Source organism: Camelus bactrianus, chromosome 19 (genome assembly GCF_048773025.1).
Source record: "Camelus bactrianus isolate YW-2024 breed Bactrian camel chromosome 19, ASM4877302v1, whole genome shotgun sequence".
NCBI lineage: Eukaryota > Metazoa > Chordata > Mammalia > Artiodactyla > Camelidae > Camelus > Camelus bactrianus.
Genome location: NC_133557.1, coordinates 14,185,760 through 14,198,958, shown reverse-complemented (window position 1 = coordinate 14,198,958; position 13,199 = coordinate 14,185,760). Strand labels below are relative to the sequence as shown.

The 13,199-nt window shown below is 48.7% G+C and overlaps 2 protein-coding genes across 4 annotated transcripts in view; one reads left to right on the top strand and one right to left on the bottom strand.

The window, feature by feature from the left end:
- Positions 1 to 2,239: 2,239 nt before the first annotated feature.
- GHRH (growth hormone releasing hormone) lies at positions 2,240 to 8,079 on the top strand. The gene is made up of 4 exons (XM_074347900.1): positions 2,240 to 2,319; positions 2,635 to 2,739; positions 4,205 to 4,324; positions 8,052 to 8,079. The coding sequence occupies exons 1-4, from the start codon at positions 2,240 to 2,242 to the stop codon at positions 8,077 to 8,079; spliced, it is 333 nt and encodes a 110-aa protein (XP_074204001.1).
- Positions 8,080 to 10,976: 2,897 nt separating this feature from the next.
- The window catches only part of RPN2 (ribophorin II), a 50,698-nt gene continuing 48,475 nt past the window's right edge, over positions 10,977 to 13,199 (bottom strand). For all 3 annotated transcript variants that reach the window (XM_045520961.2, XM_045520962.2, XM_010960758.3), the window contains one exon: positions 10,977 to 11,290. In XM_045520961.2, coding sequence (XP_045376917.2) covers positions 11,278 to 11,290 — 13 coding nt within the window. In that variant the 3' untranslated portion in view covers positions 10,977 to 11,277. The remainder of the gene's footprint in view (positions 11,291 to 13,199) is intronic.

Sequence of the window (13,199 nt, the reverse complement as noted above, 5' to 3'; positions counted from 1 at the left end):
ATGGCAAGGCCCATTCGGAAGTGCCCACTCCAAAACTAATTTGATGGAGGACCACGGATAAAGGCCCTTCTCCTCTGCAGATTCATTTCCTTGGCTGTAAAATGGAGATCATGATACCTGTTCCTGTGGGCGAGTGTGAGGGTGGGCTGTGCAGGGGAACATGGGGCCTGGGAATCACTTGTGCCAGCCCTGGGAGAAAGGGCAGCAGGTAGGGAGGCCACAGGGGAGCTTAGATCAGGAGCAGGGGTTTGGGCTTTACTCTGAAGAGGGTGGGGTACAAGTGCTTCCGAGAGGGGAGTGAGGTGACTGGGGGCCTGGATGTGCCCAGGTCATTAACGAGTCAGCAGGAAAGAAGGCAAGAAAGCCCAGGCTGCAGCTGGGAGACAGAAAAATCTGTGGTTGTGTCAGGGAGACCTCTTTGCCACCAAAGATCTTCCTGCTTAGGAAATTCCTCAGTGGAGCTGTTCGGGAAGAGGGGAGCCAGGTGGAATAGGGTGTGATGAGAAGAGAAGACTGAAAGCCCGTGGTCCCGGAAGCCAAGGCCTAAGTCAGAGGCAAAAGTCTAAGGGGCTTGTCATGCGGATGAAGGTGCAGAAGCTCTGGGAGGCACAGCAGGTGGATGTCAACAGGGAAGCCCTTGGAAGCAAATGCCATGTTCTCGTCTTTTCTCTAGCCCCAGTCCTTACCAGAATTGTAGAAGTTTAACAGGTGTCTTCAGGATAAGGGGACTTGGGCTTGACATGATGAGAAAAACTTCCTAACAAGAAGAGCTGCCTGGAAGCAGGACAGACTGGCTTGGAGGTAGTGAGCTCCCTGTCTCTCACCGGCAGCAAATGTCTGAGCTGAAACTGGAGGACTGTCTGTTGGGGGAGGGAGATGGAGGGATGCACATCCAAGAGGGTCTGGTGACGGAGGCTGGGCGGCTGCTCCCTCCAGCTCTGGAGGTACAGGGGTCTCGGGTAGCATTGAGTGGTCCCCATGGATGTTTCCTGAGGTCTCAGGACATTCCTGGGTGAGTTGAGACCCCAATGACTGGGAGAAGGTGGGGGTGTCCTGGGAGGGCACGTGAGCCCAGAAAAGGAAGTGGGTTCCACCAGGGCCAGCTCTGTCCCCTGGAAACCCCTCTTCAGCAGGACTGGCTGGAGACAGAGTGATGTGGGGAGATGGTGGAACCTGAGGGGTCCTGCCCTCTCTGGGGCTGTCTGAGCCTTGGAATGGGCCTGTACCCCATGGAGTGGACATCCTGCTGAGAGGGGGTGCCCATGGGAGAAGAGAGGACCCAGTTCTTAGGTGGCTGAGTCACCCGAGGCCAGCCATTCCCACATGGCCGCTGGGCTGACAGCAGAGTCACCTCCCAAGCCAAGGCAGGCTCTCTCCTCTGCTGACTGTTCTTCCCCTAATTGCCGAGCACGGTGTCAGCAGGCCCCAATTAAGGGTAATTAGTGAGCTACTAGATGATTTTGCCACATGGGCTCCCCAGGCTCCTTGGTCCTTTCCAGGGCTAAAACTCTGCTGAGAAATCTAAGGGCCTGGAACAAGATGTATGGCCAAGACAGCCTGCCCTCCGAGGGTCATCAGAGCAGAGGTTTGTGGAGAACTCCCCATGTGCCAAGCATTCACTTCTGGTGCCTCAACTCATCTACCGCTCACAAGGGCCCCATGCAGTGGGTAGAGTTATCAACTCCATTTTATGAATAAGGAAACTGAAGTCCAGAAAGGAGAAGTCCTGGGATACACAGCTAGTGATGGCAGTGCCCAGATGAGAACTCAGACTGCTCTGACTCAGAGCCTGAGCTGTTAGTCCCCCGTCCCCACTACTGTCAGTGCCACTCTGGGGGAGGGTGGGGGGGGTGCCTTTGGGGACGAAGGGAAGGAGCTTGCTCCTCCCCTATTCCTGGCTGAGGCCTGAATCCCATGTACAATGGGATTATAGGAAGGGGCAGTTTCACCATTATCCTTCATTCTGTGTTCAAGCCTGTGAGGTCAGCAGGGTAGCCTCACTGTGCCCATTTTACAGATGGAGAACCCGGCAGAGGCAGAACTTGAACCAGGTGTGTCTGACTTCCAGAGTCTGTGTTCTTTTTCCCACCCCACAGCTTCCAAAGGACAAGAACCAAAGCTTGCATGGAGCCAAGCCCAGGGCTGGGCCCAGCCAGCAAAGGGCGTCCCAGTGGCTATGGCCACCCCTGACCTTCTCCTCCTGTCTGTCACTTCCCAGGTGCCACCGCAGGGGTGAAGGATGCTGCTCTGGGTGTTCTTCCTTGTGACCCTCACCCTCAGCAGCGGCTCCCACGGTTCCCCACCCACCCAGCCCCTCAGGTAAGCAGTCCTGATAACAGGGCTGGGATTTCTGCCACCCCAAAGCCATCCCTGCCAGGGGTAGTGCTAGGGGATGCAGAGTTGAGCCAGCCCCTGGCCCCCAGCTATCTCCTCGGGCAGCCTCCACTGCTCATCTCTGGGAGGGAGGCAGACTGGAGGCCCAGAGAGGTCACCCAGCCTGGATTCCAACTCTCTCTGGGGATGAGCAGGACAAATGGCAGCAGAAGAATGTTACAAAGACCCAGTGAGCACAGCTACCTCTGCCCCTACCTGGGTCTCCCACTCCACCCTTTGACCTCTGACTCTTTCTACTAGGATGCCGCGGTACGCAGATGCTATCTTCACCAATAGCTACCGGAAGGTGCTGGGCCAGCTGTCTGCCCTCAAGCTGCTCCAGGGCATCATGAGCAAACAGCAGGGGTGAGCAGATGTTCTAGTGACTTCTCCCCTCTCTCCAAATGCATCACAGTTTGGAGGATCTCTTCCCTTGCATAGCGTCTGTCATTTCTGGACTTGCCTTAGCAGAAGGGCTCCAATGTCAAACCTCAGCTTACCTCTAACTAATAAATGATCACTGAACACCCACTATGTGCTCGTCCCTATGTTGGGCTCCAATAGTAACAACGCCAGTGGCAGTTACCACGTGTTTGTGACTCTGTGCCAGAAACAAAGACTTTGCACTGGGACATTTACATGTACTCAGCACAGTGCTAGGCACAGAGTAAGCCCTTGGTATTATTAGCCATGGTTCTCAGTTTCTTATGTGCTGTTTCTAACAACTCAACAAAGTAGGTACTCTTATCCCCATCATACAGAAGCTACAATAATAACTTCTAAATGACACACACGAAAGAATGGCAGAGTTAGCGTCCAAACAGCCTGACTCCACAGCCTGAACACTTTTTAGTTTTTATTTGGAATTTGAAAAAATTCCAAACTTACAGAGGAGTTGCAGCAATAGTAAAAATATTAAAAACAGCTTCCAATACCCTTCCCTATATTCAACAATTCCTAATATTTGTATTGTATTTTCTTACTCTATGTCTATACCTAGATATAGATCTAGGCATACACACACAAACCATGAACACATTATTATTATTATTCTTTTGCTGAGCTATTTGAGAGTGAATTGCAGTCATCATAGACCCTTTACCCTTAAGCACTTCTGCGAGTGTCTCCTAAAAGCTAATCAAAGGATACTCTCTTACATAATCACGGTATAATCATCAATTAGAGTCTATATTCAGATTTCACCAGTTGTCCCAAAATGTCCTTTATAACAATTATTGACCTTCCTCATCCAGCATCCAATCCGTCATCACAGGCAGCATTTCATCGTTGTGTCTCTTTAGTGTCTTTTAATCTGGCCCATTCCTCAGTGTCTTTCATGACATTGCCATCTGTGATTCGTAAAGGCCAATTCTTTATAGAAAGTCCCTCGTATCAGACTTGCCTGGTGCTTCCTCATGATTAGATTCACGTTATGCACGGAACTGATGGTGCATCCTTCTCAGTGCAGCCTATCAGGAGGCACATGGTATCAGTGTGTCCCATTGGTGACAGTAACTTTGATCACTTAGCGTGGTATCTGCCAGGTTCCTCCTCTATGAAGTTAACATTTTCTCCTTTGTAACTAGTAAGTCATCTGTAGGAAGATATTTTGCAAGTGTGTATTTCACATCCTGTAGTCTTCCCTCCTATATACACTGCCTTCTTAAATGTTGCTGAGTCTAATTCATTTGGATGCAAGAGTGTATGCCAGATATTGGAATAGGTATAGGGACCCGTCTTGCTCTGCCCACCTTGCCCTGGCCTTTCCCAGGCCTCTCCGCGTCCTACCCAAATAGCAACCTCAGTTGTTTCTCTTTTTCAAATCAAATAGAGAGAGAAACCAGGAGCAAGGAGCAAGGGTACGGGCTGGCCGTCAGGTGGACGGTGTGTGGGCAGACCAAAAGCAGATGGAATTGGAGAGCACCCTGGTGGCCCTGCTGCAGCAGCACAGGTAGGAATGTGTGTGTGTGTGTGTTTGTGTGTGTGTGTGTATCTAGGGACCTCAGAAGCTTCCCTCCCAGGAGGTGACCAGGAGAAGGAAAGACTCTCCTCCTCTCCAAAGGTATGGGGCTCTGCCAAGCAAACAGGGAGTGAGGTCCCTCCTTCCACACGTCAAGAACCAGAAGAAGGGAAGAAAACGTGTGATGGAGACTCAGTCTTATTCACTGCTGTATCTCCAGTGTGGAGCAAGAGGGCAGGCTCAGTGTCTGTGTCCAGAAATGCTCCTTACTCAACAGTTCTGGGATGGGACCCAGGAACCTGAATTTTAACAAGTGTCTCAGGGGACTCGGATGCTGTTGGTCTGAGAGACAGGCCTTGGATCCATTGCCAAGTTCACAAAACCAGAAAGCCAAAGGGAGACCAGCCCCTCCCAACAGCCTCAGATGGACTAGGGTGAGCAGCACTCATGAGAGAGAGAGAGAGATGGAAATGAGAGTCATTCCCTTCTCACTGACCCTCACATTCCCATTGGAAGTCCCATTGGAGCAGGAATGAGTCTTCCCATTTTACAGAGGAGAAAAACCGAGGCCAAGAAGGGGCAGCATCTGGCCCCAGGTCAGGGACTAGGCAGGCCCTAGACCTTCCTTGTTTCCCTGAAGCTCCTTCAGCGAACTCCACTTCACAGACAAAATTTCCCCAAAATGATGTGACTTCTTTAGGGAAACTGCTGTATTTTAGAGCCCGACTTTGAACTGTGAGCACAAACATGCCCCAGTGTGCCTCTGACAGGCACTTCTGGACCAACCTATTAAGCAAATCCAGTTCCCAGCAGAGCTCTCCATGTGCTCCCTCACTTTCTTCTCAGCCTAATTAGACCCCAAGAGCTCAGAGATCACACCAAGTACAGTCCTGGGGAGATGCAAGTAGCAGCAGGCTGACAAGCAGAACGCAGGAGGGGCGAGAACCAGCCTGGCAGGCAGGATGGGTACCTGAGCCCCACATCTGGTTCCACAGCCAACAGATTGGCTTCCTATTTCCCTCCTCTGGAAGGAATGGGTTAGCTCAAACCTCTGTCAAGGTCCCTAAGGTTGGAATTCTAAAAACAATGCCCCAAAGAATAATGTCTCCCCAGTCATGCTGGGCCCCGGTCATGCTGGGATTCGGTAGTCATTCACCTGCTTTGTGGCTCCCACCAGGCCCCAGTGGGGCGGAGTGGCCCCAAGGAGGGCCAAGTCCTAAGAATGCAGGCTTTGTTCCTACAGGTTAAAAGCCAGAGGCTTCACAGGGCTCGAAGTCATGGAGCATTGGCAAGGGGCCTGAGGCTGCTCCAGCCATCCATCCCCCTGCAGCTCAACTGCTGCAAGTACCAGGACATGACTGGTGGGCCGGAGAGAACACAACATCCAAATGAGTTCTTATACCTTGAGAGTGCAGAGTACAGTGATTTGGCAGACAGCGTCCTTTTGCACCCACCACACTTTATGTCCATGTAACAACCCTATAAGGGAACACGTTCAGTTTTATCCATCTTCCCATCCCTTAAAAATTATCCAAAGACACCTATGTGCCAGGTGCTGGGGGGATGACAGGGACAGCAGTGGATGGGACAGCAGTGGTCTCTGCGTTCATGAGATTCATAATGCACTGAGGCAGGCAGACATGAAACAAGTGCCTGTCCGGTGGATTATTTAATTTGTAATAAGTAGTAAGAGATGTTAAGGGGTGGTGAATGTATGTGCTGGAAGGAATGACCTAATCTAACCCCATCTGGGGAGGAGAGGCGGCTTTTTCAAGGCGAAGTGGTGGGCCCAGGATCCCCCTGGGAGTGGGCTGGGGGAAGCTGGGGCGAGACTGAGGTTCTTCTGGAATTCAGTCAGTCCGTCCTGACACTGGAGTCCCCGGCACCCTAGTTCCAGGTGTCCTGTCCTATCTTGCCCTGACTTCCGTGCCCCCAGCTTTCTCTTTTTTTCTGCAACAGGAATTCCCAAGGGTGAAGATTCCGCCTGTGTTTTCTGCTAGCTGCAACTGAGACACCACCGCATCCAGTTAATCCTGCTTAATTTCTGACCTACTTTTCCTTAAGAAATACAATAAAATTCCCCCATACTGGTCTGCATTTCCATTTTGTTTTATCTTCAGCCTGATTTTTTCTATGTTTTACATAGTTACATTTCCCAAGGTGGTGTTACAAGGTAGAATTAAAAAAAAAAAAAGCTAACACATACCAAACCCTCGCGTGCCAGCCGGGCAGCTTCACGTGGGGTGTCCCGTGTGCTCATCACACAGCCTAATGGGAGATGTTGGCCTCCTTGTCATTTTGCAGACAAGGAACTGGGGCACAGAAGGGTTAACTGAATTGCCACAGTCACAGCTGACAAGGAAACAGCTGGGGTTCAAACCTAGGCGGTCCAGCCCAGAACTGGGCTCTTAACCCTATTCGTCTACTCTGAGCAGAAGGCATCCTTCATCCACTGGTGACTAGTTCATCTATGAGCAACACCATTTATTCATTCATCAAACGTATCTAGAGCTCCCACCATGTGCCAAGCACTGTTCCAGGCACTGGGAATTCAGTCGTGAGCAAAGCCTCTGACCTCGAAGAGCTCATATTCTAACAGAGGCAAGAATAATAAAAACAAGTAAATATATGTGAGATGGTGGTGATTGCAAAGGGAGAAAAATTAAGGGGATGGGGGTGCTGGAGAGCATTATTTTATCTATAAGGAACACGTATGCTGTGTAGTGGTTACAGAAGGCCTCACAGATGAGGGATGATTTGAGTAAAGTCCCTCAAGAGTTGGCCTTGAGAACATCCAGGTAAAGAACTGTCCTAGCAGAGTGGAAACCCAACACCAGGGCCCTGAGGCAAGAGCGTGGAAGGAGGAAGAGCATGAAGGTCAGGGTGGCTCGATGGCGCAGAGCGAGGGTGTGAGTGGGAGGGAAGGAGGCCGAGAGGGAACGGGAGACCAGCTCACAGGGACCCTTAGAGGCCACCGTAAGGACTTAAAAGATCTCACTTGGTGAGACGGGAGCCATCAGAAAGTTTAAGTAGAAAAATGACACGATCTGACTTGCATTTAATGTCACTCTAGAAAGGGTCAAATACTGGACACATTCTTAGGGTAAAACTTATCTCTGATGGATAGGGTGTGGGGACTGGAGAAGAGTCAAGAATGACTCCAGAGTTTTGGGCCTGAGCCACTGCAAGGATGGAGTTGCCATTTAGGAGCTTGGTCGGGGGAGAATTAGGAGTGTAGGTTTAGACATTTTGAGTCTGAGATGCCTTTTAAAGGTCCCAGTGGCAATGTTGGGTAGGCACCTGGCTGTACTTTCTTTTGAGAAGTTTTGCTGTAAAGGGAAGCAGAGAGCTGAAGCAACCAACCAGAGGTATCTATGTCAGTGATTACCCAATTTTTTCTATTCATGAACCATTTCACCTGGGCCAGGTGTCCCCACACATCACTTACATTTATCACACTCTCTGGGGAGGATCAAAATGGTCTGTATTTTGATTTGGGTAATGGTTACACTACTGTAGTTAGATGTAGAAATTCATCGAGCTGTTTACTTTAGATTTGTGCATCTGAAGATAAGTAAATTAAATCTAAAAAATAAAAAAAAAGTGAAGAGTCTGGATGATGGGATGTCTGTTTTGATTAAAAGTACGAGAAGATTCGCAGCATCTTAGCACTGATGAGGACTCAGAGGGGAGCGACCTCACTTCCGTCATTTTCCAGCCTGGGGCGCACAGCGCTGGACCTGTAGGCCTGCCTCCCACACTGGGGCTGTAGAGCCAGCTCAGGGCTTCACAGGGTTCAGACCACCTGCTCTCCCCGGGAGCCCCCAGTTTACCCTCCAGGAAAGAATGTGAAGCGTGGGAAAGGCTCTGCAGGGGGCCACCGAGGCTCGGTGGAGGAGACCATACTAACAATGGGGAACAAAAGCCCCTTCCAAAGGAGAAGGCTAGCCATTGAGGGCCGCAGTCCACTTCAACCAAAAATGAGCCTGCTGGCCGAGAACCTGCCAAGGAAGGAGAACAAAGGAGGAGGCTGCTGAATGGTGGCCTCGCCGGGCCAGCTTGGGTCCCCTCCTTCCCCCGGACCCACCTGCTCATCTCTTCCCTCAGCCTGTCCAGACAAAAGCAAAGACTGAGGGCTCTCTCAACTTCCAATTAGCTTTTCAAATGAAATAATGACCACTGGGACCCGCTGCTCCTTGTGGTTTTCGAGGTGAATGCAGTTACAAAGGAAAAGACTGTGACGACAACAATTCCGGTGCTTTATCTCCATTAACTACGACACTAAGTGTGGCTTAAAGGACTTAACCCCTCCCCACAGAGGTGCTGGGGGCTTTCCATTCCCTTGGAGGTCCCACTTATGATGGAGTACTATTTTTTTTCCCCCGAAAGAAATGCTCTAATCAATGGGGGACTTGCCACTTAACGATAATCCCTTATGTTTGTTATTAACTTGAAGTTCACAAAGTGGTTTTCCATCCATGCATTGCTTCACATGCTCCCTACCACAGTCCTTGGGGGCGGGCAGAGCAGAGGTAAGAGGCCGGGTCCTATAGCTCAGAGGGAGCGAAGCTGGGAACTGACTCCTGATTCCAGGACATGGCTCTCGTGCTGTTTCAAGACTCCAGGCCCCTCAGGTGGGGAAGCAATTGAATTCAACCAACCAATAAACCACCCAAGAAATGTGGACCTGGTACAAACTGCTTACTGGGCTCCTGCTCACAACCCACAGAAAGTAACAGTGGTAATATCTACATTAGTCAGAGCAAACCCTGAATCAATGCTAAATGCCAGGCACTATGGTATGTGTTTTGGGTGTGACCTCATTTAATCCTTACAAAGCCCTCAGAGGTATTATCCCACTTTTACAGATGGTAAACTAAGGACCAGGAGGGTGAAAAAAGGTAAGTTAGCCTCTGACCTGCTGTGCTTAGGACTCTTTAGAGAAGGCCAGGTCCAGGCACTACTGTGGTGTCCAATTAAAACCAGAGCTGCACAGGAGTTAAAGCAGTTAAATTCAGGATTATTTTAACAGGGGGAAAGAGACCTCAGTATAGAAGTGGGCTCCACTCAGAATAGCGCAGGGTATAGCAGGAACTTACAGCCAAGGAGCAAGGTGGGCATCAGTGGATGGAAACTTCCTAAGAGGAAACATCAGGGGTAAGGGGATTCTGGCTAAACCAACCTAACAGGATTCTTGCTGAAGACCGGCCAGGGAGACCAGATATCACCTAGGGGATGGTGGAAGAGGAGGAATCTGGTCAGCTGTCAGGGTGGGAGGTTCTGGTTAAATTGTTCAACAGGGTTCTTGCTAAAACTGGGCATTGGAGAAATGTCAGGAGCCTGACTAAAGCTTGGTCAAGCAAAGAATATTTGCCAGTGGTGATTAATTTGAGCAACAAACCCAGGTGATTTCATAAATCATAGGAGTTAGGTCTGTTCTCAACTGTAGCCTCCCCAGGCCCTCCATTAGCTATAAGCAAGTAGACTCTTTGCTGCAGCCTTCAAGAGGCTTCTCCTAGTGGGTAGGGCCAGAAAGACAGCACGTGAGCCATTCTGCCTCTGCATTGTCCCAGCGTAACATTCAAGTTCCCTAAAATTTGCTGTTGGTCCTAAAACAAAATCTACCCTCCTTACCAAGGCCCCTGAAAGCCGTATTTGTTCTGCTCCCGAGGGGACTCTCCTGCGCCCTAGATACACTGGCCTGCTTTCAGCTCACATGTGCCAAGTGCTTGCCTCAGAGCCTTCACTTACGTTGCTTCTCTGTCTAGAATCTTCCTCCCCAGCTCTGCAAAGACTCCTTTTTCTTCAATCATCAGCTTAGCCTTCCTAAACCTTCTAGATAAAAACTGCTTCTCACAAAATCACAATTTCCTCACTGTATCAAAGTCCAGCTAAGTTGGAAAGCAATCTGATTAAAATAATTTCTATCCCCCAAACTCAATAAATACTCTTATGATTACCTGTATTTCAAAAGTTATCTATTACTATGTTTCAATTAATAGAAGTAAAGGTAATGAGCCAAAGTATTAGGACAGATGCCAAGTATTCTAGAGGCATGAAGCTCCTTCAGCCATAGGAGGAGGTAGTTATTATCTCTCTTCTATGGAAGGAAAAAGGGAGGCTCAGAGACATTAAGCCACTTGCCCAAAGTCCTTCACCCTACAAGTGGTAAGAGCAGGCTCGCCCACCACTGAAGTCTGCACATGTAACCACACTGCGCAATATTACTTCTCTAAGTGACGCTGTATAACCTCCATGTAACGGTGGTCCTGGGCACAACTTCAAAGGGGCATTCCTGAGATGTGTGTGTCCCTCTAAGAACCTAAGATAACTCGTGAGGTCACTCTTTTTTCAAGATAGTCCCTTCCCTTCACCAATGCATATCAAGACTAAACTTTCGAGGCAAAAGCAGAGGGGCCTTCAGATATCAACAGGGCATAGTTGGCACCCACTGCCGGAGAAGAAAGGATGCTGGCTTTTCCACGCAATTCTCAGTTCTGTTAAGAAAGAGGTGAGACGGACCAATGTAACTGTTCCCGGAGAAACACCCTGGCCACCGTGCTAAGCACACTTCCCAAGTAAGGCCTCCTGTACGTGCCCTGGGGACCATCAGCCCCAGAGAACCAGCATAAACTCTCAGGTCTTCGTTCCTGTTATTCTCTTTATTCCGTAACAGGTTAATTACAGATTTCAACTTTTCAATGCAACGCGTGGGTATGTCAGAGTATTCACAGCATCTTGCTAGGGCGCCACGCCAAAGAAACAGGGCTCACAGGTATCTGCTCTGTGTTGGGGAAACAAACAAACAAAAGTACAACCACAATTTAGACTTTTTTCTCTTTAAATAAAGTTTTGTTTCATTCCTCTTTTCAAACTGAATTGTTCTTGACTCCTTTCCTTGATTTTTCACTTCAGCTTTCAGAATTTCCTTCCTTCTGCAGGAACTAGTGTGCTGTCCTGAAAGAAAATGGAGACAAACACAAAATTACTGAAGGTTTCAATTCACTATTACAGTTCCTAACTGGTGACAACAGAGAGACCAAGGTACTCTCCCACTATGAGATCCCAGTTATAAGGGAATAATATCATTTATCTATTAATTCCATTTACATATGCCCCATCTCATCTCACAAAAGAATGTAAGACAGCTAGCTCAAACTAAAGCTGACGACAACTTAAATAAAAATGAAACACACCTGATAACTAAGTAAGCGTGGAATGTGAAAACACAAGGAGATGCGGTAAGTCCAGGCACACCTCTCACAGTACAAGGCCAGGAAGACAGTGTACATTTCAACTAGATGAACAGTTTAATGAACGCTCATCTTCAATTGCCCAGACTCCAGGTCCGCCGAACAACACGCGGCCCTCATGTAGCTCGGAAGATGACATTCTGACCATTCGGTACAGAAATCTGCACCACATTACTGCCACGTGGTCATGTTCCTGTCAATGATCAGACTCGGTGTCTAAACTTAAGAAGGAATGATTCTCAAAAACTGGACTCAGCTCACAGAAAAATTTTACAAGGGGATAAAAACACTAAATCTCTTTGTTCATTCTCTCTCCATGCCTGCCTTCCCCAGACCCCAAGAAGTGATAGGGAAACATGAGAAGGAAAATGACAATCTAGGCGGACACTGTGCAGCCAGGGGGTGACAGCAGCAAGTGAGGGACTTGAGCGTTTCCAGTGAGCAGAGGCCACATGCTGACACCCATGCCATCCTCAGCAGGCAGCTGTGCCCCATGCTAATGCGATGACAGGGCAGTTCTGTAGAATGGCAGCCCCAAACCAATTACTCAAGAGTTCCAAGGGGCACACACAGGCACAGAACCAATCCTGAGTGCTGAAGTGAGTGCCCCTAATTCTCTGCCAACACTGAGGGCTTCCCAGGTACGTTAAAATGTGTGTGTTCCAACACGCTCACACTGAGGGGACAGGGTAATTATGAAATAAGAACAGCAGAAAGGGTAGTGACTCACAAGCCTCCATCCTGGCTGAGAAGTATGTCCTCTCTCATGCCTGATCAAATCAACACCCATCCTCAGATCAAAAACCCTTAGCTACCAGGGCCTTTCCTTTAAAAGACTAGGTCCCAACCTCAGGAAGCCCCAAATGTCCAAATGATCAAGTGACTTTCCCCTCTCTCAAGCAGTATGAGTTGGGGGTAGCAGGGTGGGGACAGAGTATCTAAAAATCAAGAAAAACAAAATCAACCCAGAGTTAGTTTTAAAGAATGAAAGAGCTCAATATTTAGTAGAAAAGATTAGTTCTGAAAGCAAATCTCAGGCAGAGCAACTATCATTCAGGACAAAACCAAATGGGTAAGGCTAAGGAATGGGGGTGGGGAGAAGGGACGGACCACAAAGGCACATGGGAACTTGTTGGGGTGGGAAAATAGTCTGTATCTTGAGTGAAGTGGTGTTTACAAGATTGTGTAAATTTTTCAAGATTCACAGAATTAACACACCAAAAAGGTGAATTTTACTGTATGTGAATTATACCTGAAAAAAACAAAACCAAAACAAATATAGTTGTTTTCTGTGTTGAGAACTGGATGTTCCAGCTTATGCTCACACATGAGTGAAAAGGCTCTACTTTCTATGCTTTTGTTGATTTCTCCTATTTTTCAGAGGAGTGAAAATTAGATGGCTTTGTTGCTTTGGCAAGGAAAGCCATTTCCATGGCAAGGGACGAGAGAGAACGTGACTTGAAAATTCAAACACCTCCCTCCTCTTTGTTGGTCTAGTACAGGGGTCAACTAACTGTGCCCCACGGGCCAAATCCAGCCCACCACCTGTTTTTGTAAACAAAGTTCCACTGAAACACAGCCATGCTCGTTTGTTTACATTGTCCATGGCCGCT